This window comes from Anomaloglossus baeobatrachus, chromosome 7 (genome assembly GCF_048569485.1).
Source record: "Anomaloglossus baeobatrachus isolate aAnoBae1 chromosome 7, aAnoBae1.hap1, whole genome shotgun sequence".
NCBI classification, from domain to species: Eukaryota; Metazoa; Chordata; class Amphibia; order Anura; family Aromobatidae; genus Anomaloglossus; species Anomaloglossus baeobatrachus.
The window spans coordinates 288,210,610-288,224,564 of record NC_134359.1 but is presented as its reverse complement, the minus strand read 5'-3'; the positions used below and the strand labels follow the sequence as shown (position 1 = coordinate 288,224,564).

The window sequence follows — 13,955 nt, the reverse complement described above, 5'->3', positions numbered from 1 at the left end:
TACCTCCATACTCGCCTGAAGGAGGTCACGTAGGCCTCCGTTAGGTGAATGGAGCCTCATGGGTAAACACAAATCACAATCGGGGTCCTAACGGGGGCTTAAGTAGTAGCAACTCCATAACTTTATGTCGGAATTATGGTACCGTACCTGGGTAAAAATAAATAGGTCAGTATCTTATCCCAAGTCTACCCTGTCATTATGACAGTCTCGGAAAGTCTCCTTAATGCCATGTAGGTCTGCTGGAGATTATGCCAATGATATGCCACCTGACCTTTTCAGGGCCTTATTAGATGTAATTCATCTTTTCCTGGAAGAAATAGCGGCAGATATTTCTTATAATGGTAGGTCTGACTCCGGCTGGTGTATGCGAAAGCCTGAAAAAATACTGCCATCCCTGCTTACAAATTACATTAATGGAATACCGTGAGATTCTTGCTGGCAAGCGCATTCTGCCCTTGACAATAAAATTATATTCATTTATGTCAAAATACAGTGCCGGGCTGAAAGATCCTATTAGAGGAGGAGAACTCGTGCCAAGACAGTGAGAAGACTATGCAACATCTGAGTAGGGCGTCTATAGGTAGGAAGGCAGAAAAGTGGAGACATGTCTCCGGGCAGATCATCAATGTCAGTCAGTGGGGCCTCCGCAGAATGGAGACCTCTCCCCAACCTGGTCAACGGCCCTCGTGTGACTTCTTAAGGACTAGAATCCTTTGTGGTAATAGAAATTAGTGCAGAATGATGATTTTGTGACAGGATCTATCAAATATGAATTCAAGCTTTCTGAATACAAGATTTCTCCCGTGTATCCCACATACTCTGGAATGCTCTACCTCAGCACATCAGACTCTCCCCTACCGTGGAAAGCTTCAAGAGGAACCTCAAGACCCACCTCTTCCAACAAGCCTACAACCTGCCGTAACCTTCAGTCCAGAAGACCACTGCGCAACCAGCTCTGTCCTCACCTATTGTACCATCAACCATTCCCTGTAGACTGTGAGCCCTCGCGGGCAGGGTCCTCTCTCCTCCTATACCAGTCTGTTTTGTACTATTAATGATTGTTGTACGTATACCCTCTTTCAATTGTAAAGCGCCATGGAATAAATGGTGCTATAATAATAAATAATAATAATAATATGAAGCTACATGGCTGATGGACCAAACGTTAGTAGAAACCTCAGCCCGATTGATCCTCAATGTAGTAGAAGTGGCCACATAAGCATATGGCTCCATTCACGTCTAGCCAAAAAAGGGACTTTCTTGACTACAAAAACTCAAGTGTCTCTAACTTATATTGGCTAGATAGGTTTGCCAAACAGGCCTCAAGTGATCCAAGTCATTGGGGGTCTTAAAAGGGGGCAGAGTTGAGACTATCTAAGAGATAGATGGGCAGTGAGGGTGGTAATGGAGTACCCGTAGGCAGTGAAGACCCACAGGGTATGTACATCTCAACCCTACCCTAAATTCTAGCCATGAGTAGATGACATGATTTACACATGGGAGGTTATGAACCACTACCTCAATGGTCGTAGTGTTCTTAGAAGCCTTAAGACCCTGAGGATCCCCAAGATCTTGGCTCCGTCTGATGCTAAGGACACTAGGATATCAATAATGGACACAAACACCAGGACTCCGTCCAACACGTTCCAGCTGCTCTGAAGATAGGCTTTTTCTCCTGAAAAGAAACCCAAGGCGACCACCTATGAGAAAGATGAGAGGTCATCAGATGACAAAGAGAATCAAGAACCTTCTCTCCTATCGATAGGAATCTACGTTACCTTAATGGTCATCTCCACCACGAAGATCGCCGTGAAGATGTAATTGGAAACGCTCAGGAATATCCGTTCCTTTGTAAAAAAAAACAAAAAAACAACAAAAACAAAAGAAGATGATGAGATGACAATGGCTGCTCTCTAATTCTGTTAAATAGAGCAGAAGATCTGATCATCTAACATTTCATTATTTCACCCAGTCCGAGAGGGAGCATAATGAAACCAATTTATCGAGAGTTTCCGCTCAATTTCCAGCGATTCCTCTCATTACCATTACTCATCAGATACAGTTAATATCTTTGAGGTGAAATTCTGATTTATCAACATCTCATTGTCTCAAGTGGATGGTAAAAAATTGACTTCAAAGTATAAGGAACTGCTTCAACATGGGATCTATTCCATCAAGTCAAGACCGCCAGGACACTAAGCTCTACAATGCCATCTCACCATGCTGTGTTGTTCGATATCCGGTCTTTCTAAGGCAATGGTGATGCAGTTCAAAAAGATGAAGACGAGAACCACGTGGTCAAACATCTTGTGTGCAATAACCTTTTGGCACATCATGCGAAACCTGTCCAAAGAGACAATATGTGAATACAAGGTGACAGCTAAGAGGAATCCTTATATATTAATGACACTCAATTGTCTTGTGTGGGACAGGAAACGCACCATTACGGAGAGAGAACATACAAATACGGGGGATGAAATATCCATTTCCGAAAGCTGTGTACACAGGGAGCATCAAATGTACCTCCTAAAGTGGGGACAGCAGATGTCTTGGTATCTGAGACTTAAGACTATCATTACTTTATGGATGAAGATGTTATTTGGTTGATGACTGTAGGTATAATTTCAGCAATGTAGGGCAACGCTATTTAGGCATTGTATGGGAGATTTGGGTGACACTGTATTCCATATACCATAGGGTAAAGTTTACTAATCAGAAGCGTATGTAGAAGGACAACCAGGTCCCAAGAGGAACCAACAAACTATTTCCCTTGGCCTACGTATTTAGATCCACGGCTAAGGGTAGCAAAATAAACCTTTGCCTCAGTACAATAAAGACCAGCTTTGGCTTTGACCTCACAGAAGGTGCAAAGTAGTCATCTTCTAATATAAGGTTAACCGAGTTGGCAATGATAGGTGGCATTGAGATGGACACAGATGATAACGGAGAGTGAAGATGAGATACCAACATTGTACTTGAGAACTTAAGTGTTGGTCATTGGGCTGGAGATACTTGAGGGCTTTTAAGGTAACGCACAGTAGTAGGTGCTGCAGACAATGGTTATGGAGAAGGACAATTGGTGATCGGAGAAAGGACTGAGTTTTATGGTACACATCTACATGGTCATGATGAAGTGTGGTAAGTTTGGCCACCATGATGGGGATATGTAATGGAGATAAAGTTAAAGAACCCCTTACACATTATCCTAAAGTCCACTGAACCTGCTGACATCGGGTGAGAACCTAATGTGTAAGGGGACCTCACAACTCTCCCTTGATGAATGATGAGCATGTCGGATTTACAACGGACGATCCTTTCATTCTCCGAGAGACAAGACACTGCCAAAAGGAGTGTGGAGGAGGACACTGGAGTCTGGGAGTGGCCCTCTCATTGGCTGAACTGAGCGTCCCTATGTATGGGGGACTTGGGAGAGATTGTTGTTAGCTGAATGATAATACATCCAACAGCTACCCATTGTGATGGATAAGCTGTCTATATGGGCATAGAAAGTTGAATAAAATGATCTACGATCTGTTGACTTATTCTAGAGAAATCCAGAGTTTTCTTAATGTGTAAATGAGCTGTTAAGATCTATGGGCGGGGACATACATTTCCAGTGTGAGACATGTAATGACTGACAATCTGTTCTCCTGATCTACATGTCTCACGCTGATAACACCCCCTTTCATTTACAATAAACTCTGAAGGTAGCTTCTCCGGGAGATCTATGTCCAGCCCATAGATCTTAACAGCTCAATTACATATTAGGAAAAACATGGACTTCTCTGGACATCGAATCGCAGCTATCAAGGTATCCGTGACGAATTACCACTAGGTGTCACCAGATGCAACTAGTGAAGGGGAAGTCAAATAAACCGGAGCTCAGGAGCCAGGAGGTCACATATGGAACACAGAGATGAAGCAAAGCCGAGGTCAGATCACAAGCCAGAGGTCAGATGCCAGGAAGTAATGTAAGGTACACTGGGGGGAAGCAGAGCCGAGGTCAGGGTATAAGCCAGAGGTCAGATGCCAGGAAGTCATGTAAGGGACACTGGGGAAAAGTGGAGCCAAGGTCATGGTACTAGCCAGAGGTCAGAAGCAAGGAAGTCATGTAAGGTACACTGAGGAAAAGTGGAGCCGAGGTCAGGGTACAAATCGGAGGTCAGAAGCCAGGAAGTCACATAAGGTACACGGGGGGGAAGCGGAGGCGAGGTCAGGGTAAAAGCCAGAGGTCAGAAGCCAGGAAGTCACATATGGTACACTGGGGAACAGCGGAGCCGAGGTCAGATTACAAGCTGAAGGTCAGGAGCTGGGAAACAATGTCAGAGTCAGGTTCACGGGAGGAGAGAGGTAACAACAGATTTGGAGCAGGAGGACAAGATTAAAGCACAAATGGGAGCCAGAGCACTTGCTGCAGGCAGGGACTACGACTGGTGGCGTTTCGGGTGCGGTTGCTCCCTAATGAAGCTAAGCAATCACCAGGAACGAGGCACCTGGAGAGAGGTCCCTCCCAACACCAAAGCAAGAACCGAGGATGGGAAACCACCCGTCCACCGGTGCAAAATAAAAAACAGAACACCGGCTATGCTGGAGAGCAGAGCACCATGGATCAGAACCATGACAGTATCATTTTTTTCAACTTTTTAAGGCCTGCAGCTGAGGAGCGATGATCCTACTGACAGATTCCCTTTAAGACAAGGTTATGTTTAGTAGATGGGTCAAATCTTAAGTTACAAACTTGTTAGATGAGTCTTACTGGTTTTGAGGAGCAAACATGTAAAGTGACCAGTCTTCATGGGTCTTGCACCATTTGGGTTTGTAAGGCTCTAGCATCTTGCGGAGACGGAAACAGTAACTCTGCAACCACAAAAGACGAGAGGCAAAGATTAGTCCATATTCTGACGTGACAGTTTAGCACAAGCTGGTTATAGGGTGGGTGTATAGGGGTAGTCCTCCAGACCCTCACAGATTTTGCATTAGACGCAGGAGGTACAAGTGAGGTATCTAAGCCTTTAAGCCAAAACTCTCCACATTCAGGCGGCATACCACGCTGAGCAGAAACTTTTAATTTTAAGACCGGGTATAAGACTCCATGAAAAAGAAAAAAAAGGCTGCATGGAGCCGGAATAATTATAACATCGAGATTAATTAGCCGAATGTGATGTAACCGAGAAATAAAACTTAATTGCGCCATATTTCCTGTAACAGAAATGAGTATTAATTAGTTGCTGGGTTACTGCCGCGGTAAGCACACGATGGAAGGATTAATACAATGAATGTATGCTACTCAACATGTTCCTCTTCCCAGACGAACCGTTAACGAAGAAGTAATTAAGAACGCTGAGCTTAGATGTGTCTATGTTCCTGAAAATGAGAGGATGGGGCCGTGAGTAGTGATGGGCAGACCCGGACTGTAAAAGTCCGGATCCGCGCCGTCTCAAAGGTGCCCGTGTGCCGGGTGTTTGATCCGGATCCAGGACTCGAGAAATGTAAAAAAAATAAAGATAAAATAAAGATAAAAAGACTGAAGCAAGCGCTTTATACTTACAGAGGCTCAGGCGCGGCTGTACACTGCTCCCGGGGCCTTTCCTTCACTTCCTGGGCCGCTCATTATTGCTCATCCATATGCACTGCTTTCTCCGCCCACCGGCCGGCCTGGCCTCTGTGATTGGTTGCAGTCAGACGTGCCCCCAGCCTGTGTCACAGCGTCTGAAAGCAACCAATGACAGGCGCTGTCTGCGGGTCAGAATCGTAATTCATGAAGCAGGAGGCCCAGGATGAGCTGTGGAGGAAACATCGCGGGCGCAGCTCATCCTGAGAAGCATCCTGCTTCATGAATCTTGAAGCAGGAGGCTCAGGATGGGTACAGGAGGACACATCACACTCATCCTGAGCCTCCTGCTGGAGGAAGCAGCAGGCTCAGGATGAGCAGAGGAGGACACATCATCACGAGCTCAGCTCATCCTGAGCCTCCTGATTGAGGAATCATGAAGCAGGAGGCTCAGGATGAGAAGAGGACACATCATCGCGAGCTCAGCTCATCCTGAGCCTCTTGATTGAGGAATCATGAAGAAGGAGGCTCAGGATGAGCAGAGGACACATCATCACGGGCGCAGCTCATCCTGAGCCTCCTGCTGCATGAAGCAGCAGGCTCATGATGAGCAGAGGAGGACACATTATCGCGAGCTCAGCTCATCCTGAGCCTCCTGATTGAGGAATCATGAAGCAGGAGGCTCAGGATGAGCAGAGGACACATCATCACGGGCGCAGCTCATCCTGAGCCTCCTGCTGCATAAAGCAGCAGGCTCAGGATGAGCAGAGGAGGACACATCATCGCGGGCTCAGTTCATGCTGAACCTCCTGATTGATGAACTATGAAGCAGGAGGCTCAGGATGAGCAGAGAAGGACACATCATCGTGGGCTCAGCTCATCCTGAGCAACCTGCTGCATGGAGCAGGAGGATCAGGATGAGCAGAGAAGAACAAATAATCGCGGGTATAGAGATCTGCTCATCCTTCTCCTTTCCATCTAGGGGGTCTTACCCCCAGACCCCCGCTTCTATTATCAACAACTCCATGCCCACGTGGACTTAGAAAAATAATATTTATTCTAAACCGGGCTGCAGTTTGAACACGCCCCCCCCATCACGTGACAAATTATGTCATACCTGGAAGGAGCCCGTACATTCTAGCATCTACCTTTATTTTTAGTGCACAATCTAGACGCATGCAGCTCCGGAAGTGAATGCGCGACCTAGAAGCAGCGGACCGCCATGACACGGAGCTTCGGTGAGTACACCACTTGCGCTCCTTTTCCCCCATCCCTTCCACCAACATTTTTAATTGCTGGATTCTGGTTCCCATAGACTTATATGGGAACCGAATTCCGGACCGAAACCAGATTTTTAAAAAAAAATTAGCAGGGACCCACTGGTCCCGGTTTTCTGCGTGTCTGCCCATCTCTAGCCGTGAGTGATTGGTGGAGAACGGGTGACCGTAAGATGTGCTGCCTGGGCCTAGAACGCGTGTTGTGTGGACTCACGTCTTCAAGGTCGTCCTCGTAGTCCGCAGGATCGTCTTTGTGCTTGTCCACCCTCACAAACAGATCGCTCGGCACGTGCACCGTTTTTCCATTGCAGTCTTGGTAGTCTGCGGGAACCATGGCCAAAGGGCTGACGCTTAGCGAGTGTCGTAAGGTGGGAACCTGTAAAAGCTCTGGGATCTCCAAGGACCCCCGAGTGTCTAGAGATCCTGCCCGACGATGGAGGGATATCCTGCCCACCGAGCTGTTCTTGCAGTCGTCAGAATCCTCATCGGTGCTGCCCTTGCCTTCCCCGGAGAGGAGAGACTCCCTTTCCCCAGTTTGGCTCTTCTTCTTGATGCTGGGTGCCCGACCTAAGCTGTTCCAGCTGGACCGCCGGCTCCCCCAGTTGCTGTAGGTGCCCCAAGGAGCACATGGGGAGCTTCGGACACTAGCCTGGAGGAGGTAAGGAATAAAAAATAAACATTGAATTCACACAATCTACTTGTTTAACTGGTACATTGGCCTAAAATTTTTCGAAAATTTCCCAATGAAGGACCACTTAATGCCACAAAGAGGGTAAAAACCACTAAGAATCCCATACAGAAGAATGGAGACCCACCAGAGACTTCTGATCGCAGACTGATGGATCCATAGACACATTACTGCCTCTCCTCGAATCCACGTAGGCGTGTATGGAGTCCATACACGGGGAGCTCTTCGGCGTGGGCATGGGTGTGGCAGCTGTGCGCATGATGATGGGAGGGGGCATGGCACACCGAGGGTCCAGGTGCCCATTAGGGGTCACTGCCAGGGAATACATCTTCAGTTCTGTAGAGGACCGAGGACACAAGGGTAAGGATTGGTTAAAGGGAATCTCATATGTCTGAGATGTGGAAGAAATTACACTTAAAGGGATATGTTATAAATAGGGATGATTGATTACCTCAAATATCTCAAATATTCGGCTTCGCGAATATTTTCCGTATAGGTTGCCGCTATTCGCAAATATTCGATGTGCAACGTAAGTCTATGGGAAGCCCGAATAATAACTATTCAGAACTATTCGGGCTTCCCGTAGACTTACATTGCGCATCGAATATTCACATAGCGGTGAGTTATTCGTCGAATATTCGCGAAGCCGAATATTTGAGGTATTCCATCATCCCTAGTTATAAAGTAACAGGTCGGCTCTGGTGGTCCTTACTGGTCCTACTGGCCCCTCTGGTGACACTTCCATGTATGCACGTGGCCAGTGATTTGGCTTCAGCAATCTCATGAGTGATGTCATCACTGATGTGACGTCATCACAGAGCCCCAAATATGGTCGTTACTTCCCCCCCTTAGACACCTTTTTCAGACTCCATAACCCCAATCTGAACTCTCGTTTTTGGTACAGAAGTTCATCCGTTCCCAAAATCACGGAGACTATATCACCACCGTCACCTGTAGTCCGTAGATCCTTCAGCTTCTCCAAATCTTCATCGAAGTTGGTGGATATTTTGTCCTCGTCGGTGTCTGACCTTGTGGCATCCCCCTGGCGTACAGATAAAGGGATGAGTGATGGGATCATGTAAGAGATGGCATCGCCTGACGTCTGACAGGAACAACACAGATCTCACTTCTGCTGCGTCTGCGACTTTCGCAGTTTTATCTCCGGCTGATGGATGAAACGTCTCTAATCTGTCTTACACAGTCGTGCCGGTGCCGGAATTAACCGTGTAGAGTGTCAGCGATAAGTCCAACACCCGCTTATCACAGGGTTACAAAGCTCTGCTTATTAACCGGTGAGGGACCTATGTATTGTATGTTTTGAACATTTGCTACTTTGCATCTCGTTAAATATTAGTGAAAATCACATGATATACTTGTACAGTATACGTATGTACAGATAGTACTGTCTTCTTGTCTCTTTCTGTAAATGTATTACATGCACAAGGTTAGACCGTCCTGTAACTCTCTGTAAATTAGGTAGGCAAAGAAAGTAAATCCTCCCTTTCTCTCTGAGTAAATGTAAGTCTTATAATTTGATGTGGGCACAGAAAGTACTGTCTCCCGGTCTCTCCCTGGAAATTATATAATTACAGATTAAACTTCATCCAATTTTCTTCTTGTAAATGATGTAAATACAGATAGTGCTTGTTTTCTTCTCTCCCTTGTATATGTGTTAGGTGCTGATAATATTCACTATTTCTTCCTTTAAATGATATAGCCACAGAGAGTACTGTCTCCTACCTCTCCCTGTAAATGATATAGGCACAGATAGTACTGTCTCCTACCTCTCCCTGTAAATGACATAGGCACAGATAGTACTGCCTCCTATCTCTCACTGTAAATGATATAGGCACAGATAGTACTGTCTCCTACCTCTCTCTGTAAATGACATAGGCACAGATAGTACTGTCTCCTACCTCTCCCTGTAAATGACATAGGCACAGATAGTACTGCCTCCTATCTCTCCCTGTAAATGATATAGGCACAGATAGTACTGTCTCCTACCTCTCCCTGTGAATGACATAGGCACAGATAGTACTGTCTCCTACCTCTCCCTGTGAATGACATAGGCACAGATAGTACTGCCTCCTATCTCTCCCTGTAAATGATATAGGCACAGAAAGTACTGTCTCCTACCTCTCTCTGTAAATGATATAGACTCAGATAGTACTGTCTCCTACCTCTCCCTGTGAATGACATAGGCACAGATAGTACTGTCTCCTACCTCTCCCTGTGAATGACATAGGCACAGATAGTACTGCCTCCTATCTCTCCCTGTAAATGATATAGGCACAGATAGTACTGTCTCCTACCTCTCCCTGTGAATGACATAGGCACAGATAGTACTGTCTCCTACCTCTCCCTGTGAATGACATAGGCACAGATAGTACTGCCTCCTATCTTTCCCTGTAAATGATATAGGCACAGATAGTACTGTCTCCTACCTCTCTCTGTAAATGATATAGACTCAGATAGTACTGTCCCCTATCTCTCAATGTAAATGATATAGGCTCAGATAGTACTGTCTCCTACCTCTCCCTGTAAATGATATAGGCTCAGATAGTACTGTCTCTTATCTCTCCCTGTAAATCATATAGGCTCAGATAGTACTGTCTCCTACCTCTCTCTGTAAATGACATAGGCACAGATAGTACTGTCTCCTACCTCTCCCTGTAAATGATATAGGCACAGATAGTACTGTCTCCTACCTCTCCCTGTAAATGATATAGGCACAGATAGTACTGTCTCCTACCTCTCCCTGTAAATGATATAGGCACAGATAGTACTGTCTCCTACCTCTCCCTCTAAATGATATAGGCACAGATAGTACTGCCTCCTACCTCTCCCTGTAAATGATATAGGCACAGATAGTACTGCCTCCTATCTCTCCCTGTAAATAATATAGGCACAGATTGGACTGGATTCCAGTCTCTCCTTTTAAATTATACGGACACGGTTAGTGCTGATTGCCTGACCTGTTAGCACTGTCAGTACAGATAGTACTGTCTCTTCCAGTAAACGGTTTATATGTTTTACTGTCTCTCCCTGTAAATGATGTAAGCACAGATAGTACTCTCTGTTACTCCTTGTATATGATTTAGGTAGAGCTAGTACTGCCTCTGTTTCTTCCTGTAAACTATGTAATAACAGATAGTGCTGTCTTCTTGTTTCTTTCTCTATGTTTTAAGTGCAGAAAATATTTTATCTCTGTTTCTTCCTGTAAAAGATGTAAGTATAGATATGATTGCTTCCTTGTCTCTCCCTGCAAATGATATATGCACTAGTAGTACTCTTTCCCGTCTCTCCCTGTGAATGCTTTAAGCATAGGTAGTACTTTCTCCCTGTAAGTGATGTAGGTACAGATAGCACTGTTGTCGTGTCCTTTTCTGTAAATATTAATTATTGTTCTGTAAATGATTATAAGCACAGATATGTCTTTCTGTTTCACTATGTAAGTGCTGTAGGTACAGGTAGTGCTGTCTTCCTGTTTCTACTTGTAAGATAGTATGGTCATCATGTCTCTTTCTGTAAATGATGAACATTATTTACTGTTTCTTCTTGTAAATTGGTGTAGGTACAGACAGTCTGTTTCTATATTGCTCCATGTTTATTATGTTGGCACAGATAGTTCTGCCTCCTTGTCTTGAAGAGTACTGATAGTACTCTTTTATTTTCCCTACCTGCGAACGAGGACTATGATTTACTGTCTCTCTGTTATAATACTAATAATACTATTCTCTGATGCTACTTATATATTTATTAGGTAGATAGTACTGTCTTCCTGTATCTATTTGTAAATTATGTAAACACAGATAGTTCTGCCTCCTTGTCTTCAAGTGTACTGATAGTACTCTTTTATTTTCCCTACCTGCGAATGATGACTATGATTTACTGTCTCACAGATAATACTATTCTCTGATGCTACCTATATATTTATTAGGTAAGTAGTACTGTCTTCCTGTATCTGCTTGTCACAGATAGTTCTGCCTCCTTGTCTTCAAGAGTACTGATAGTACTCTTTTATTTTCCCTACCTGCGAATGATGACTATGATTTATTGTCTCACATATAATACTATTCTCAGATGCTACCTATATATTTATTAGGTAGATAGTACTGTTTTCCTGTATCTACTTGTATATGATATAGGCACAGATAGTTCTGCCTCCTTGTCTTCAAGAGTACTGATAGTACTCTTTTATTTTCTCTACCTGTGTATGATGACTATGATTTACTGTCTCACAGATAATACTATTATCTGATGCTACCTATATATTTATTATGCATATAGTAGTGTCTTCCTGTATCTACTTGTAAATGATGTAAACACAGATAGTTCTGCATCCTTGTCTTCAAGAGTACTGATAGTACTCTTGTATTTTCCCTACCTGTGAATGATGACTATGATTTACTGTCTCACAGATAATACTATTCTCTGATGCTACCTATATATTTATTAGGTAGATAGTACTGTTTTCCTGTTCTACTTTTAAATGATATAGGCACAGATACTTCTGCCTCCTTGTCTTCAAGAGTACTGATAGTGCTCTTTTATGTTCCCGACCTGCGAATGATGACTATGATTTACTGTCTCACAGATAATACTATTCTCTGATGCTACCTATATATTTATTAGGTAAGTAGTACTGTCTTCCTGTATCTGCTTGTCACAGATAGTTCTGCCTCCTTGTCTTCAAGAGTACTGATAGTACTCTTTTATTTTCCCTACCTGCGAATGATGACTATGATTTATTGTCTCACATATAATACTATTCTCTGATGCTACCTATATATTTATTAGGTAGATAGCACTGTTTTCCTGTATCTACTTGTATATGATATAGGCACAGATAGTTCTGCCTCCTTGTCTTCAAGAGTACTGATAGTACTCTTTTATTTTCTCTACCTGTGTATGATGACTATGATTTACTGTCTCACAGATAATACTATTATCTGATGCTACCTATATATTTATTATGCATATAGTACTGTCTTCCTGTATCTACTTGTAAATGATGTAAACACAGATAGTTCTGCATCCTTGTCTTCAAGAGTACTGATAGTACTCTTGTATTTTCCCTACCTGTGAATGATGACTATGATTTACTGTCTCACAGATAATACTATTCTCTTATGCTACCTATATATTTATTAGGTAGATAGTACTGTTTTCCTGTTCTACTTTTAAATGATATAGGCACAGATACTTCTGCCTCCTTGTCTTCAAGAGTACTGATAGTGCTCTTTTATTTTCCCGACCTGCGAATGATGACTATGATTTACTGTCTCACAGATAAAACTATTCTCTGATGCTACCTATTTATTTTTTATTAGGTAAGTAGTACTGTCTTCCTGTATCTGCTTGTTAATGATGTAGGCACAGATAGTTCTGCCTCCTTTTCTTCAAGAGTACTGATAGTACTCTTTTATTTTCCCTACCTGCGAATGATGACTATGATTTACTGTCTCACAGATAATACTATTCTCTGATGCTACCTATATATTTATTAGGTAGATAGCACTGTCTTCCTGTATCAGCTTGTCTATGATGTAGGCACAGATAGTTCTACCTCCTTGTCTTCAAGAGTACTGATAGTACTCTTTTATTTTCCTGACCTGCGAATGATGACTATGATTTACTGTCTCACAGATAAAACTATTCTCTGATGCTACCTATATATTTTTTATTAGGTAAGTAGTACTGTCTTCCTGTATCTGCTTGTTAATGATGTAGGCACAGATAGTTCTGCCTCCTTGTCTTCAAGAGTACTGATAGTACTCTTTTATTTTCCCTACCTGCGAATGATGACTATGATTTACTGTCTCACAGATAATACTATTCTCTGATGCTACCTATATATTTATTAGGTAGATAGCACTGTCTTCCTGTATCTGCTTGTTAATGATGTAGGCACAGATAGTTCTGCCTCCTTGTCTTCAAGAGTACTGATAGTACTCTTTTATTTTCCCGACCTGCGAATGATGACTATGATTTACTGTCTCACATATAATACTATTCTCTGATGCTACCTATATATTTATTATGCAGATAGTACTGTCTTCCTGCATCTACTTGTAAATGATGTAGGCACAGATAGAACTGTCTTCCTGTTTTCTGTATAGAACAAAGGAAACTTTATTAACAAAAAAAAACCCAAATCCATATCCTCTTTTAATCGTTCCGTTACTTATCTCCTCCTGTAATTTTCCGATGATCTGAGCTCAGCGATACATCACATACTCTACAGTCCATTACTTTATTACATCCATACAATGACTTTATCTTTTTCGACATTTACGCTAATTTGATGCTCGAAGTGCCCGGCTGTTGAGGGGGCTATGGACGATTTATCATATTAATGTCCATTCCTTCTGTGATATTGTAAAAACTTCACAGAATTGATGAATACTTTGATGACTAATTGAATTTTTTTTTATTT

The 13,955-nt window shown here is 43.2% G+C and overlaps 1 protein-coding gene across 3 annotated transcripts in view; it reads right to left on the bottom strand.

Moving 5' to 3' along the window:
* The window catches only part of CACNA1H (calcium voltage-gated channel subunit alpha1 H), a 300,253-nt gene that overhangs the window by 95,839 nt on the left and 190,459 nt on the right, over positions 1-13,955 (bottom strand). For all 3 annotated transcript variants that reach the window (XM_075318332.1, XM_075318334.1, XM_075318333.1), the window contains 7 exons: positions 8,468-8,558; positions 7,644-7,852; positions 7,043-7,477; positions 4,757-4,857; positions 2,220-2,343; positions 1,779-1,847; positions 1,519-1,700 (listed from right to left, as the gene is read on the bottom strand). In XM_075318332.1, the coding sequence (XP_075174447.1) occupies positions 1,519-1,700; positions 1,779-1,847; positions 2,220-2,343; positions 4,757-4,857; positions 7,043-7,477; positions 7,644-7,852; positions 8,468-8,558 (1,211 nt within the window). The remainder of the gene's footprint in view (positions 1-1,518; positions 1,701-1,778; positions 1,848-2,219; positions 2,344-4,756; positions 4,858-7,042; positions 7,478-7,643; positions 7,853-8,467; positions 8,559-13,955) is intronic.